The 15,033-nt window shown below is 38.8% G+C and overlaps 1 protein-coding gene across 3 annotated transcripts in view; it reads left to right on the top strand.

Moving 5' to 3' along the window:
- Positions 1–14,666, top strand: part of FRMPD4 (FERM and PDZ domain containing 4) — a 1,947,279-nt gene extending 1,932,613 nt beyond the window's left edge. For 2 of the 3 annotated variants that reach the window (XM_044072543.1, XM_044072542.1), the window contains exons 15-17: positions 9,383–10,432; positions 10,795–12,060; positions 12,829–14,666. In XM_044072543.1, the coding sequence (XP_043928478.1) occupies positions 9,383–10,432; positions 10,795–12,060; positions 12,829–14,174 (3,662 nt within the window). In that variant the 3' untranslated portion in view covers positions 14,175–14,666. Of the gene's footprint in view, positions 1–9,382; positions 10,433–10,794; positions 12,061–12,823 lie in introns of all 3 variants that reach the window. The other variant, XM_044072544.1, reaches the window with a different exon arrangement.
- The last annotated feature ends 367 nt before the right edge of the window (positions 14,667–15,033 follow it).

Here is a 15,033-nt window from a genome sequence, read left to right as displayed (position 1 = left end):
AAATGCATAGTCATACCCTTCGGGAAAAACAAGGTTACCCCTAGCTACCAAATAGGTGGCAATCCACTGAGCACAGAAGAAGTTATCAGGGACCTGGGGACCCAGGTTGATAGTAGTCTGTCATTCGACACCCATGTAGCTAAAGTAGTTAGGAAGACCTTCTACATTCCCCACCTTATCATGAAGGGATTCTCATCTAGATCAAGGGAGGTCATAGTCTCCCTATACTCATCACTCATCAGACCAATGATTGCGTACAATGCCCCATTCGGAATGTATCTGACCCGACACTTGCAGCAGCTGGAGAGGCCACAAAAGTTCCTCACCAAAAGGATAAAGGGTCTCAAACATCTGTCCTATGCTGCCCGACTGAAAGAACTCCAGCTCTATTCAGTCGCCACCGCTTGCTCAGAGGTGACCTTTGCCTAACATACAAGGCCATGTCAAACCCAGATTTGATGAATATGCTTCACCTCAAAAAATCTAGATCCGTCAGAGCCACAAGGGCGGGAGACTTAAACCTCGACACGGCTATTAATAGGACGTGCTGGAGGGATAGATTCATCACCCAAAGACTCCCTATGCTGTGGAATAAAATCCCGGTATATGTGAGGCAGAGCACCTCGCTGGCCTTGTTCAAGAGAAATCTTGACCAATGGATGGGAGATCGCAGATATACCCCAGGGATTACCTCAGTGTCACTGCTCGACAGAGGCACAGCAAAATAATGGGTATAGTTCCCCATACTAAAGGGGTGGCGTAAGCCACAAAACTATGGGCTAGGCTTGTAAATGCCCTCGGGCAGATAGCCTAGTATGAACCTATGAACCTATGAAGGAGTTCTCCCAGCTCCTATCCCATTGGGTCCAGACACCTTCCCTAGTACTACTTTACATATTTTGTCTCCTTCTCCAATCTGACCTTCACCTTCAGAGCTCTTGGATCTGAGAATCCATGAACCATCCATGTCAGACCAAAAGATTGTTGTATCTTTGGCTCTGATTCCTTCATTGATTGGACCAGCTGTGAGCAGGTCAGACCCAGATGACTACCAGAGTTGTACGGCCACTGCCGGGTTTGAGGTGTTGGAGTTGACACCGAAGTTGTCAGATCTATCTCTGTCCCTCAGAGTCTTGGCTTTAGACAACTCGGCTCTGACCTCTGCCTCAGGTGCCCTGTCTTCAGATCAGAGGGAGCCAATGGTCTGGAAGCATATCTTCTTGACACCATTGGCATCCTTCTCCCTGGGGCATTCTGCCTTTGAGGTACTGGAGAGAGTTTTTTCTAATTCTAGAAGAAGGATGATTTCCCCCCAGATCTGTCTTCCCAATCTCATATGTCTTTGAACCTTGAGCCTCAACACACTACTTCACAGAGACAGCCAGTCCAAAATTTCCAGACTACCCAGCAGCAGGGTATTACTTATATCTTCTGATACTTCTCCAGAGCACCCTGCTGAAAAAGTTCTTATGAAAAGAAAGTGCAACAGAAGGCATTTACACTTTCCTCAAGAGTCAGTCACAGAAGATACAGATTTTGATGAAGAGGAAGAGTCACTTAAATCAGAACTTGATAGTGTCTCCTTTGGAGACATCCTGGAGATCATAAAGCAAATTGGTTGCTGGTTTACTGATAACCCTTCCAAAGAAGAATCAGCATTCCTGAAAGCCTATTCATTACTATATCAGTTGAAGTTCCTGTAAGCCATTTGGTCTGACCCATCTACCTCCTGGGTGACTCTTCCCACTGATGAGCTCATTTATTTGATCGCTAGTCAGGTTTGGAAGGAACATGATGCTGTGGAGCCAATAGGATCCTGGTACCACTGAAAGGGAAGAGGATTTTGGATCAAAGGAGTACCAGTAGATGCCATGGTTATAGCAGCAGTCTCAAAGTAGGAACTTGTGGAACAACATTCATCTGTCCATCCCCCTAACAGGAATTTCAGGGCATTGGACATATTTGGGAAGTATGTATATTCTTCAGCACATTTTGCAATCAGGTCTCTGAATTATTTAGCACACTTCACTAGACTTCAGGGGGACTTTATTAAAGAACGTTCTAAATCCCTCTCAGGGACCATTAATTCTGAGTCAGAGAGATCTATTGTCTCTAACTTGGCTATCCTACAATCCTTCTCAAATTTGTACATGAGGCTCATTTCACATGCAGTTGAAGGTACCTACCAGGTGGCTGGTTCAGGCATCTCCATCAGGAAACATGCCCTGTGTGATTTCATGGATCCCTTCAAGTCCTCCTTTGTTAATGCTCCCTTTGACAGAAGTTCTTTGTTTTCCCTAAGGTTAAAGACATGCTGTCCAGGTGTGAGATAGATGATAAGACCCTGTCTGCAATGGATGCATGTTTTTCAATAACTCAAAGGACCTTCTCTAGTAATCAACAAGGTGGCCAAAAATGTGGTTCAGAAAATCACAGGGTCCTTTCCATGATCCAAATGGAGATAGTTCCGCAAGAGGAAGATGGGAGAACTATAATGGAAGATGCTGCCCATGTGGGAAAGAAGGTCTGCCAAGGATTTAGTTATTCTTTCTCTGACAGATCCTACCAGTGCTCATAAAAGCCAGCCCAATTGTCCACCTCTGGATGCAGTTGGGGGTCATTTATTCCTGCACCAGACAGCCTGGCTAAACATTACAAAGGATACATGGGTGCACAGGATTATTTCCAGAGGTAATATAATACCCTCCCCCTTAACTGTAAACTAAATTCTCCATTTTCTACCCAGACAGAGGAAACCCTCAAAACTTGAAATAGAAAAGCTGCTAGAAAAAAAGAGTCATCCAAGAGGTTTCCCCAGACCAGAAAGAGTCAATAACTTAATCAACATTCTTTTAGTGCCAAAGAAAACATGGGACTGCTGAACAATTTTGGATCTCAGCATTCTGAAAAAGTCAGTTCAGTAGACCAAATTCCAGATAATCACGGTTCAGTCCATTTTGCTTTTCTTGCACAAGGGCAACTGGATGGGCTCAACAGAAGATGCATACTATCACATAAAAATGAACAGATGATCTAGAAAATACCTATGCTTCCAGCTGGGAGTCAGTCATTATCAATTGAGAGCTCTGCTCATTGGCCTCACCATAGCCCCACGGGTGTTCAAACACTAGACAGTAGTAACAACTCACCTGAGACTGCAGGGGTTTTGGGTGTTTCTGTACTTGGATGACTGGCTTATAACCACTCCAACAAGGCATGCATGAGGTTAAGTACTTCAGCTTTGCTCTCATCTAGGAATTATCATCAATCACAAAAACTCTCAGCTAGAACCATCTCAGATATTAGAGTTCATAGCGGCCTTATTATAATATGCTATCAGTGACATAATCCCTTTCCTTACCAAGGGTACAAATAATTTGATTTCAAGTCGAAAAGATAATTCAAAATTCTCTATCAGTTTGATTGATTCTACAAGCCCTGGGGTCAGGGTCAGAGTCTGCTGCAATAGTTTTGGATCTGTTATAAGATACTATATGAGAATTATTCAATGGACCCTGGTAATTCAGTGGTCTATTCTGCACCAGCCTGTGTCCACTCAGGTCAGAATAACTCAGGCATGGCAAAAGTACTTCTTGTGGTAGATTCACTCAGATCAAATATTAAAAGGTCATCCCTTCATTCTTCCCTCATTCCAAAGCCATAATGATCACTGATGCTTCTCAAGTTGGGTGAGGAGGGGCAGTTCTTTGGAATGACAGTGCAAGGCACCTGGAACCCCAAAGAGGCTTACACACATATCAATGTAGAGAGATGTGAGATACCAGCCATGAAATGTGAATACAAATGTTCTCAATGTAGAAACTCGTAGTATATATTAATAAAATCCAACTGCTGCAAAGTATCCAATACGTTTTATTGAAAAGACAGAAATGAGCGCTTTCGCATGGTCCATCCACGCTTCATCAGATAACAATCATTAATTAACTATTATGCATTTATATATCCGCTAGCGCGGGAAAACTCTCAATTAAAATAATTAATCAAAACATTTCATTGTTACAATTTAAAACTTCATAAAAATGTGCATTCATCATGTGTCATATATTTATTAGAGCTTTGACCGCTAAATATAAAAAAGTTTATATGCACCATGATAAAAGCGAACGCTTAATTCTATCAAAATTTTTTATCAGATCGCTGCGTGTGTATCTAGCTGTCTAAGTGAAGTCTCCTAGTAGATCTGCATCTGTATCTAACTGATTTACAATGTATCTATATAGTTATTTATGGCATTATCCTGTATATACATATAATAGATGTTATATAATCATCTTAAAAATGAATGAATATGTGCATATATTCTTATACAATGTTATTTCATTTCCATATATTACTATGTATGTTTACTATTGGATATGTATTCACATAGTTATTCTAATATGCTATATGTATGACTAAAATACAAAAGAAATATTCAAGACATAAGTTATGTACAATTTATGCAAGATGTATTTTAAAAATTTTTTTTAAAATAATGAATATATAATATGTTCATATCTTGCTAAGAATATATCTAAACTAAAAATAATGTATTACTGATGTGTGTAATATGTAGATAGATTTTTTCTTTTGAGTCATATCAATGTCCTGGAAATGAGAGCAGTACTCCTAGCATTGTAGGCCTTTCAAGAATATCTCTCTTCTGGGACTATCGCTATTCAGATGCACAATATATCAGTGTGGTATGTTACATCAACAAACAAGGAGGAACCCGATCTTAACCCTTGTGTTGAAAAGCTCTAAGATTGTGGCACTGGATGATCTCATCCAATTGATTTCTAATAGCAACACGCATTCCAGGGAAATTCAACATGATAACAGACACGTTGAATAAGTCCATTTTATTGCCTCATGAGTGGTCTCTCAACAAGAAAACTGTGGTAGAGATATTCCAGCAATGGAGCCAGTCTTGCTGTGACCTATATATATCTGCCCTCAACAACAAGTGCAGCATGTTCTTTGCCCTGATGACCCCACTAAGAGAATCACTAAGAGGCAACTGCCCCCCGGTCTTATTTGTGCTTTCTCCCCAACTCATTTAATCCTCAAGTTTCTTAAGAAAGCATCTCAATTGAAGAATATAGCCATCCTCATTGCACCTTATTGGCCTCATTAGATTTAGTTCCCCTTTCTTAGGCTTCATCTAGTTCACCCACCATGGATTCTGGAAACAAATCCAGACCTCCTATCTCACATGACAGGCAAGATTCACCCGCACATTTCAGGCCTAAAGTAGACTGCATGGTTTCTCCACTTCCATTGATAGCCAGGCAACCAAGACTCTCCTCCCCTGTATGTGGCATTCATTTGTCTTACCATAAAGCTTCCACTAGAAAAATTTCCAGTAGTAAATGGAAAATATTTGTTTTTTGGGCACAGCAAAGAGACACTGATCTTTTTTCAGCACCAGTACCTAAAGTTTGTGAGTTGTTGGCTGCAATTTTTAATGAAGGAGCTAGATCCTTGACTATGTACAACTAGCTGTCATTTATAATTTCCACATAGGAGCAAATGACTCATCCCTAGCTTCTTCAAAACTTTGTAAGGCCTTTATAAGGGCAACGTTTCTTCTTAGTCTTCTTTTTAAAGATTCTTCTCTGCCATGGGCTTTGAATTTAGCATTACAAGCTTTAACTCAATCTCCATTTGAACTGTCAGCAAAGCGTGAACTAAAATTTTTAACCTGGAAAACTATCTTTTTAGTAGCTATAACCTCTGCTCAAAGAGTCTGTGAACATCAAGCCCTATCTTCTAAGTCAAAGTCAAAGTGAATTTTATTGTCATTTAGACTGCACAAAAGTGCAACTGAAAGAAATTTCATTATTTCAAACTCAATGTGCATATAACATATACTGATAATATTAATACAATAACACATATACTAATGCTAATCCAACAATAACAACAGTAAGACATTTATGCAGTGCAGTAACAAGTGCAATAACATGCACCAAGACTATTCCACTTACATCTTTGTCATTACCCAAAATATTGCACAGATAATATATTATACAGATCAGAATCAGACTGATTTCAAATTGCACTGAATTCTAACTTAACATGTTGCACAGAATGTTAACTTGGCATCATTAATATTGCACATAAGGTATAAGACTGTACTTTCATAGAGTTATTGCATATGTCTTTGAATTACTTCAGCGTTGTAACTCCAGACCTCGATGACCAGCATGGTGTATGTTATTACTGGTGTTCAGAAGTCTGATGGCTTGTGGAAAAAAGCCTTTATTAAATCTGGTGGTTTTGCAATGTAAGCTACAGTATCTTCTGCCTGAAGACAAACACAAGAACAGACCATGGGCAGGGAGAGTGCAGCCTTTGACTATTTTCATGGCTGTTTAGGCACTGAGCAAAGTGCTAGTCCTGGTTAGATGGGAGTGTCTACCTGATAATTCTCTCCACTACTTTCACCACCCTCTGGAGAGATTTGCGATCTGAAACTGTGCAATTTCCATACCACACTGAGAGATTACTAGTCAGGATGGTTTCAATGGTACCCATGTAGAAGGTTGTGAGAACTGAAGGTGGTAATTTTGCTCTCCTTAACCTTCTTAGAAAGTGTAGATGCTGTTATGCCTTTTTGACAATGTGATTAGTGTTTATTGACCAAGACAAGTCTTCAGTTATATGCACCTCCAGGAATTTGGTGCTCTTCACCCTTTCCATTGTTTCTCCTTTAATTGTGAGTGGAGAATAAGCCTTGCACCTCTTCCTGAAGTCTACTATTATCTCCTTTGTTTTATTCACATTGAGAATCAGGTTGTTGTTGTCACATCAGACAATCAGTTGGTTCACTTCCTCTTTGTAGGCTTTTTCGTCACCATTGCTGATGAGACCCACCATTGTAGTATCATCCACAAATTTAATAATGTGGTTCGTGTTGTACCTAGTGATGCAATCATGTGTCAGCATGGTGAACAGCAGGGGGATCAGGACACATCCCTGAGGTACCCCAGTGTTCAGTGTGATGCTCATCAAGATGTTGTTGGCTACACATACCTTTTGTGGTCTGTCAATATGAAAGTCCAGAATCCAGTTGCATAAAGGAGTGCTAACACCCAGATGGATGAGTTTCTCAATCAGATGATGGGGGATGACCATGCTGAAAGCCAAGCTGAAGTCAATAAATAACATATGGACATAGCAGTTTTTGTTGTCCAGGTGTGCCAAGGATAAGTGAAGAACCAATGAGATGACATCTGCCTTAGAGCGATTGGATCTATAAGTGAATTGTATTGGGTCCAATGTTGCAGGAAGACTTGATGTTAAATAGTCTTTGACCAATCTCTCAAAGCACTTCATTACAGTGGAGGTGAGAGCTACTGGGTGATAGTCATTCAGGTTTTAGGGTGAAGATTTCTTGGGCAGTATTATAATGGTTGTATTCTTGAAGCACTTGGGTACTGTGGCCTGATGCAGAGAGATGTTGAATATGTTGTTGATAATAACAATTAATTAGTCAGCACAGTTCCTGAGCACCCACCCCAGAATATTTTCAGGACCAGCTGCCATTCTTGGGTTCACCCATCACAGCACCCTTTGAACAACCACTGGGTGAAGACAGACCACTTCATGTTCTTGGTTGGTGGGCAGTTTCGTTATCACTGTATTGTTTCCCTTCTCGAACCTGCTGAAGTAGGTGTTGAGTTCATTGAGAAACTCCATGTTATCATCACATTGAGAAGGTAAGGTCCTGTAGTCTGATATAAATTGTATACCTTGCCACAGTAGCCTGGAGTTTCTCAGGTCCAAGAAGTGACTCTGAATTTTCTGTCCATAGACCCACTTAGCTTCTTTTATTCCTCTACTTATTTCACTCTGGCTTCCCTAAGGAAATCTTTGTCTTTAGACTTAAAGACAGCATTGCATTGCATTCAAGAGATTGTACACTCTCCTTGTGAGCCAGGGGTTCTGATTCACTCATGTGATGACGATCTTGTTGACTGTTACATCATCCACACATTTTGATATATAGGCCATCAAAGACTCTGTGTAATTATCCAGGTTAATATTCTGGTCCATAGTAGCCGCCTCCTTGAACATATTCCAGTCTGTGCTTTCAAAGCAGCCCTGCAGTGCTGAGACTGCTCCCTCTGGCAATACCTTTATTTATTTCCTGGATGGCTTTCCTCTGAGTAACAATGGCATATATGCTGGTAGTAGCATAATGGAGAGATGATCTGAGTTTCCCAGATGATGAGGTACTGCCTTATATGCTAGCTTGATATTGGTGCAGACCTTATCCAGAATGTTCTCTCCCCTCGTTGCAAAGACCACATGCTGGAAGTAATGAGGTAAGACTGTTTTCTGATTTGCTTGATTAAAATCATCTCCTTTTATGTGAGCAAACTCCAGATTCTGATTTTGTAGCTCACTGATTGACTGGTAAAGTATACTCAGTGCCTCGTTGGTATTGGCACTGGGGGAATATACACCACTGTGATGCTCACACCATTGAAGATAGGAAGCTTCCTTATTTAATGATCCATAAAGATAGGGTAGAGTTATGAACCAACTCATCCCTCCTTCCTAAGTTGGTGTCAGAAACCAACTTCAATTAGTATATTAATCATCTGGTTTTCTTTCCAAATTACATGAATAAGGGGGAATAAATGTTGCACTTGTTGGATGTTCACAGTTACATTTCTATTTGCATAGAACAAAAAAGTCTGAGAAAAACAGATCAGTTATTTCACAATTGATAAATAGTAAATTCAGAGTCTGGGAGAAAAGTCAAGCCATAATACATAGTGTAAATACACAGAATAAACAGTGCACAAGCACAGATGAAAAACTTCGGTGAATTTCCATCGTTGTACTTGATGATGCCTTAACTTTACCTTTTCTGGTCACCAAATGTTGCAGAACACATCTAGTCTTGTAGTCCACAAGTGATGATACAGTGATCTGTTTACCATGTATGACAGACATAAATTCTTCAGTTTAACTTTGATCAGTTATCATTATGAGACCTTTATTTCGGTTAAAAGATCAGTAAGCAGACAAAAGAAAAGTATGGTAAATTGTAATTCTACTTGTCATGATTTGAAATGAAACAATCATAACAGGGTTGATAATGTTGTTGGACTTGGACTATAAATTAATTTCTAAAGAAAAAACATTTTAACTTAATTGCATGTAATCTGAGGGCATTATACTCAGAGAAAAAAGATAATTTGATATGCAAAGTTAAGTGTTCAGTGATTTAGCATTTTAGAAACATTCTTATTACTACCTAGTAAAACAATGAATTACTTTATCTGTGTTAATAACAGTGCTTCATTATTTACATTACATTTTCTATTATTAAATTAACTATCTTATCTTATTATTATGTTTTTAGGTATAGAGAACAAAAGTAAACATAATTTCAATTCCTCTGAATGGAAAAATCTATCAGCAGCTGCTATGTTTTCAATGAAAGAGGATCATGAGATTCATACGTCATTTTTGGGATCCAAGCAAAAACCAGATATTGTGGGTAACATCCATTGCCAAACTGATCCTCGGCTAATTTACATTGATGATGCTTTAAAATCTGTTGGGTCTGATCGGGAAGTAATACATCAGTCTAATGTTAAAGAGGTTAGAAACAGAAGTGCAAACCAACAGTCCTTCTTGTATGTCTCAGGAATGGATTCTAGTAATAAAGCACAGGAGTCTCCTCGAGAAGCAAAAGTATCATTTATATTTGGTGATCACAACATAGACAATATTAACCCACAGCACCTTGGATATGAACGATTAATGGATGAGAGCCCAGAGATGTCAGATGTTCATAAATCCATGTACTTAGACAATAATGATGAAATTAAAGGGTTAGACTCATCCTCAGATGCTGAAAGCATTAATTTTTCTTCCAGTGCTGTGTATACAAACATAACTGACAATAAAATGTTTGGAAATACAGAAGGGATAGAAGAGCCTCTTCTCCATGACATCTGTTATTCAGAAAACACAGATGATGCAGAAGATGAAGACGAAGCAAGTTGTGAGGAGGATACTATTTTAGGGGAGCTGGTCAGGACTGATATCTTAAACATGGCTGGTTCAGGAGATGACATCATTGATCTGACATCACTACCCCCACCTGATGGTGATGATGAAGAAGATGAAGATATTCTCCTGCACTCATTAAATATGGCTATTGCTGCTCCTCCTCCTGGCTTTAGAGATAGTTCTGATGAAGAAGACACCCATACTCAACTTTTGTCAGATAACGATAACGTTAATACTGTAGTCAGAAATGATGTCCCAGTGTCATTGATTGATGCCGTTCCTACTAATAACGAGAGCAAAATTGAGCAGGCATTAGATGAAACAATGGTTTCTACTCTGCAAGCACTGGAGTCATTGGCAGTTTCTGAAGAACAACAGTCCAGAGACAATTCAGGTTCTTTCCGTATAGTAACATTTATTCACTGACCACCATAACATTCCGTCTACATATCCATCATTAGTCCTGGAACGCTTCCATAAATCTTGTGTCAGTTTTGTCAGTGCTGTTGTCATCATCATTACCATCCTAATCACCGTCATCATTGTTTTTGCTAACATGTATATGTTGTCCATTTCTTATTTGTTAAGGTGAAGCGATCATTTATTTCTTCCATGTATGCTTTTGGCATTATTTGATCAAATTAAGTTAATGACATCATAAAGTAGAGTTTTATTTAATAAACATATTTTCTTACATGTAATGAAGTGTCTCAGATGATGTTATTAATTAGCTGTTTATCTTCTTGTGGTATACAGGTGTAACAATAATGCGAGCATATAGCCCTGAGTCATCTTCCGATTCTGGCAATGAAACCAACTCTTCAGAAATGACAGAAAATTCTGAACAAGCTGTTGCACAGAAGCAGTCTGAGAATGGCACACGCATGTTTTTGGCTACTTGTGAGGGCTACCAGCCTCTCATTGAGGAGAAAACAGAATTCCCCATATCTCAAAATGCAGTAGGAGATATGAAAAGTGTATCTTCACCGTTTATGGTAAGTCAGCCTGCCACGGACCCGCACTTCAAAGCTGTGCCTTCAAAACAAATGTTTCATTCTGATAACATTGAAATGGAACCAGAGACAATGGAGACTAAGTCTGTAACAGAATATTTTAATAAATTGCACATGAGTTCTTTAGTGCAGTCTTGCACTAATAAAAAGAAGAAAATTGTAGATGGCTTGTCCAAGACAACATCTGAGAATAATATTTCTCTTCAAAATATACAAAAAACCAAAAAAATAGAAGCAAGTGAAGAGTTAAAATCCAACAATAAATATAGCTCTCAAGCGTCAAGGGACAATAAACAGATTAGCACTTTTGACTTGGAAAGAACTACTTTTCGTAAAGAAAACCAAAGATGGCATGCTATTGTGGATGAAAGAACAGTTGAAAAACAGGTCCCAGCAATACTTAATGGTAAACAATTTTCCAAGTTACCTGGAGCCTCTAAAACAGAACAAGACAGAAAAGGTGAAGTGTCTGCTGAAGAAAATTATAGTGCTTCATGTCTTGAACAAGATGATAGCAACCCTGCCAAAGAACTAACTGATTCACAAGAGACAGACATTCCTGCAGCTGATAGCCATGTTAATCTCTCCGAAGCTGAACAGAATGTAGCAAGATTTTGTGAGTATCATTTGGCTAAGCGTATGTCTTCTTTGCAAAGTGAAGGCCATTTCTCTCTGCAGAGTTCACAGTGTTCTTCAGTAGATGCAGGATGCAGCACCGGTAGCAGCAGCAGCACATGTGCTACCCCAGTCGATTCCCCTCTTTGTGCCTCTGACGTTAAGCACATTATTTCTGAATCTGCAGTGAAAGGTATCAGCAGCACCCCTTCAGAAGAAAGACAGCAATCACACTCAACTCATGGGGCTCCCTACAAGGACCCACATAAACAGGGTGAAGCTACATGTCATAGAAAGACAGTGCCAGCTATGCATGCCACTTCAAAAGCTGAACCATTATTTGGCACTTTACGTGATGGGTGTCACCGGATTCCCAAGATTAAAGAAACCACAGGTACCGCAATAATGAGCAGTGTTTTTACTGATGTCAAACACCAGGGAGTATATAAAATGTCCAGGGGGGAAGAATGCTGTGATGTTAATGAACAAAGATTAATTCAGAATATTTTAGAAACAGAAAATGTTTATTCAGTCAATTTACGGGCTTGCTTATTCTCTAAATCTAGAAGTTTAGATGCAAATTGTAAATCATTAGAAAATGGTAGCCACCCTGTACCTCCCATTTTAAAAGACAGTGAAGAAAGTTCTAGTACTGTCCAAAAGCAGCTAGAAAGTATTACCATCCAGGCTGACATATTTTCAGAACCATCTTTCATTTCATCTTCATCATCATCGACATTAGAACTTTTAAATATTAGAGAAGAGAGTCCTGTTGCCTCAGATAGCTGTAGGCTACAAAAAGAGCCATTTCATAGCATTAGAAATATTATTTCTGCTACTTTACCTAGTAAACTGAAGAGGGATGATGATGATGATGATGTAAGTAGGCAAAAGTTTCTAAATGATGATGAGTCCAAAGGTAAGGTAAGGCGACAATCCGTAACCTGTGTGAAAAGGAATGTGGGATTAGATGATCAATGTAATCAGTACATTTATCTCTATAAAGGTGAGAATCCGGGAAGTGATATACTGTCCTCTGGATATTTACATAAAAGGCAACTTCCAGATCAGGATGAGAATTGCTGCCCAAGTTTTAAAACTGAATGTGTTGTCAGGGAGATGCTTAATGATTCTATCTGTTTCTCTACTACCCCTAGTGTAGCTCTTACAGAGCCTGAAAATGGAAGAACAGAGGGCTTGCCTTCAGCTTTCTCTAAACACCATGCAGATGATACCACCACGACCACCATTCAGCCATTCAGCATTTGCAAAGACCTAAACCAACAGTGTCAGGACGTCAGCAAAGCTGCTCATACAGGTACATCAGCAATTAGTATAAGGCCGTATGACCAAATTGGAGGAAGTCTGAAAATGCCACGCAACCGAAAAATACTAAGGCGTACCAACAGCAATGTTGCAGCAACTTCAGGAAAAAATGAAATACATTTTGAGAAAGTAAATACCCCAAGTTTATCTTGCTTGGATGTAAGTGAAATAAGTAAAGCCAAAGCAGATAAAATAGTGGACCTTCCACTAAGCAGACGACTGCTGAAAAGTTATTCTCAAAGTTCTCTCATTACTAATTCATCTTGCTGCTCATCTGGAACAGAAAACAAAAAGAACAGAAGGCCTTCTGTAGCAATTTCAGTTCAGAAGGAAAGTAAACAGTATAAGACTTTACCCTTACCAAAGTTATATACTAGTAACTGGAGATGTCATGGCCCTTTTACGTACTGTTTTCTTAACAAAGGAAATGAAGAAGAAGATGAAGAGGAGAACAGTGAAGGCAAAAGCCAACTATCATGCCTTTATGATTCACAGTTAGCATCTGAAACCACAGACCTCGAGATTCAGTCATCAGTCACTGAAAAGGAGAACAAAACTCCAGATTTAGACACTGTGACAAATGACCATAGAGCCAGTGCTACTATTGAGCAAGGTACAATTGACATTAATCTAAATGACATGAGTTTTGATGCAAGAATAACAAGAATAAATGCACTAAAGGATAAAGTTTACATGATGCCTGATGGATTTCTTGCAGCACAAAAAGATGCCACTGAATTACTTTTACTTGTACGTGCCAGTGCTGATAGAAAAGAAAATTTTCAAGAAGAGGCTTATGAGCATACACTTTCACAGTTTAAACAATTGCTGTCTGTTGAATCAAGAGAGCTGGGAAGTGCCTGCAAGATGATGGCCATGGCAGACAAAAGTCCAGAAGAAATGCTTTTGGCTATGACCTCTAGCTTCCAAGTTCTTTGCTGCTTAACTGAAGCATGCATGCGTTTAGTTAAAGTAATGAACTCTGAAACACAGCAGCAGGAAATTACAGCTAAGATAGATGAAATGGTAATGAACTATATTTGCCTGTTGAAAGCTGCAGAGTCAGCATCAGACAAAACATTTAGCGATCCAAGTGTCAAACTTCTGGCTCGACATTCATCTACGATGGCTGCCATTGTAAGCACACTTACACGTTCCCTTAAGATGCTTTTAAACAAGTAAACCATAAAACAACTCTTTGTGATTTACCTTTGCAAAGCCATACTTTTACTTTTACTTTTCATTATTGTAAGTGAAACAATGATGTGATATTTACGACTGTATAGTTTGTTTTATATAAGCGTGCTAGGTGATAATCATTATCACCCCCCTGTAATTAAATATAACTGGAAACGTACCTCCTTTCATAAGGGAGAAAGGGTATGTGGTACAGTACAAGAAATGGTTATTTTTGAAGGAAAATGCAGACTATAATACATTAACTTAATTTGTAGATATTGCAGCATTACTGCAGAAAATATATTAATGGGCTCCAATGTAGCCTTATACACTGTATGAAAAAATTAGAACCTGCACCATATTGTACATAGTACATTATTTACATTTTAAATTATGATTTTTAACTGGTCAAAACATCAAGACGTAAAAATTATATATAAAGGCTATAACAGCTTATTAGAGGAACACTATAATAAATCCAGTCTTTTATTTATATTCCCTTGCAATGTTATGTGTCTTTCCTAAAACTTGCATTCTAGCCACTCAGAGCTTCAAGGTTTATAGCATTTTGTTTAAAAAATGCTTGTCTTCTGTAGTGTTATAAGGACAGCTGCCCAGTTTTCCAGCCGTGAAAAGTGCATTAGGCCCCATGCATGATTTGATTTAAAAACATGTAACAGCCTGAAGAGCTTTTCATAAACTGAAAAGTAGTGAATGTGTTTTTCTCTGTCAGAGAACTGTATTTCATATAGCTATTTTTATACTTCCTAACAATGTTTATCATGTTTGCAAATTAAAACTGTCTCCTCAGGCATACTAAATGTGCAGCAATAAAGTCTACTGCATACTAAAACACATTTAA

This window comes from Protopterus annectens, chromosome 5.part0 (assembly GCF_019279795.1).
Source record: "Protopterus annectens isolate FY-2018-M chromosome 5.part0, PAN1.0, whole genome shotgun sequence".
Taxonomy (NCBI): domain Eukaryota; kingdom Metazoa; phylum Chordata; order Ceratodontiformes; family Protopteridae; genus Protopterus; species Protopterus annectens.
Note: the sequence above shows the minus strand (reverse complement) of the source record. Positions and strands in the feature narration are given on the sequence as shown.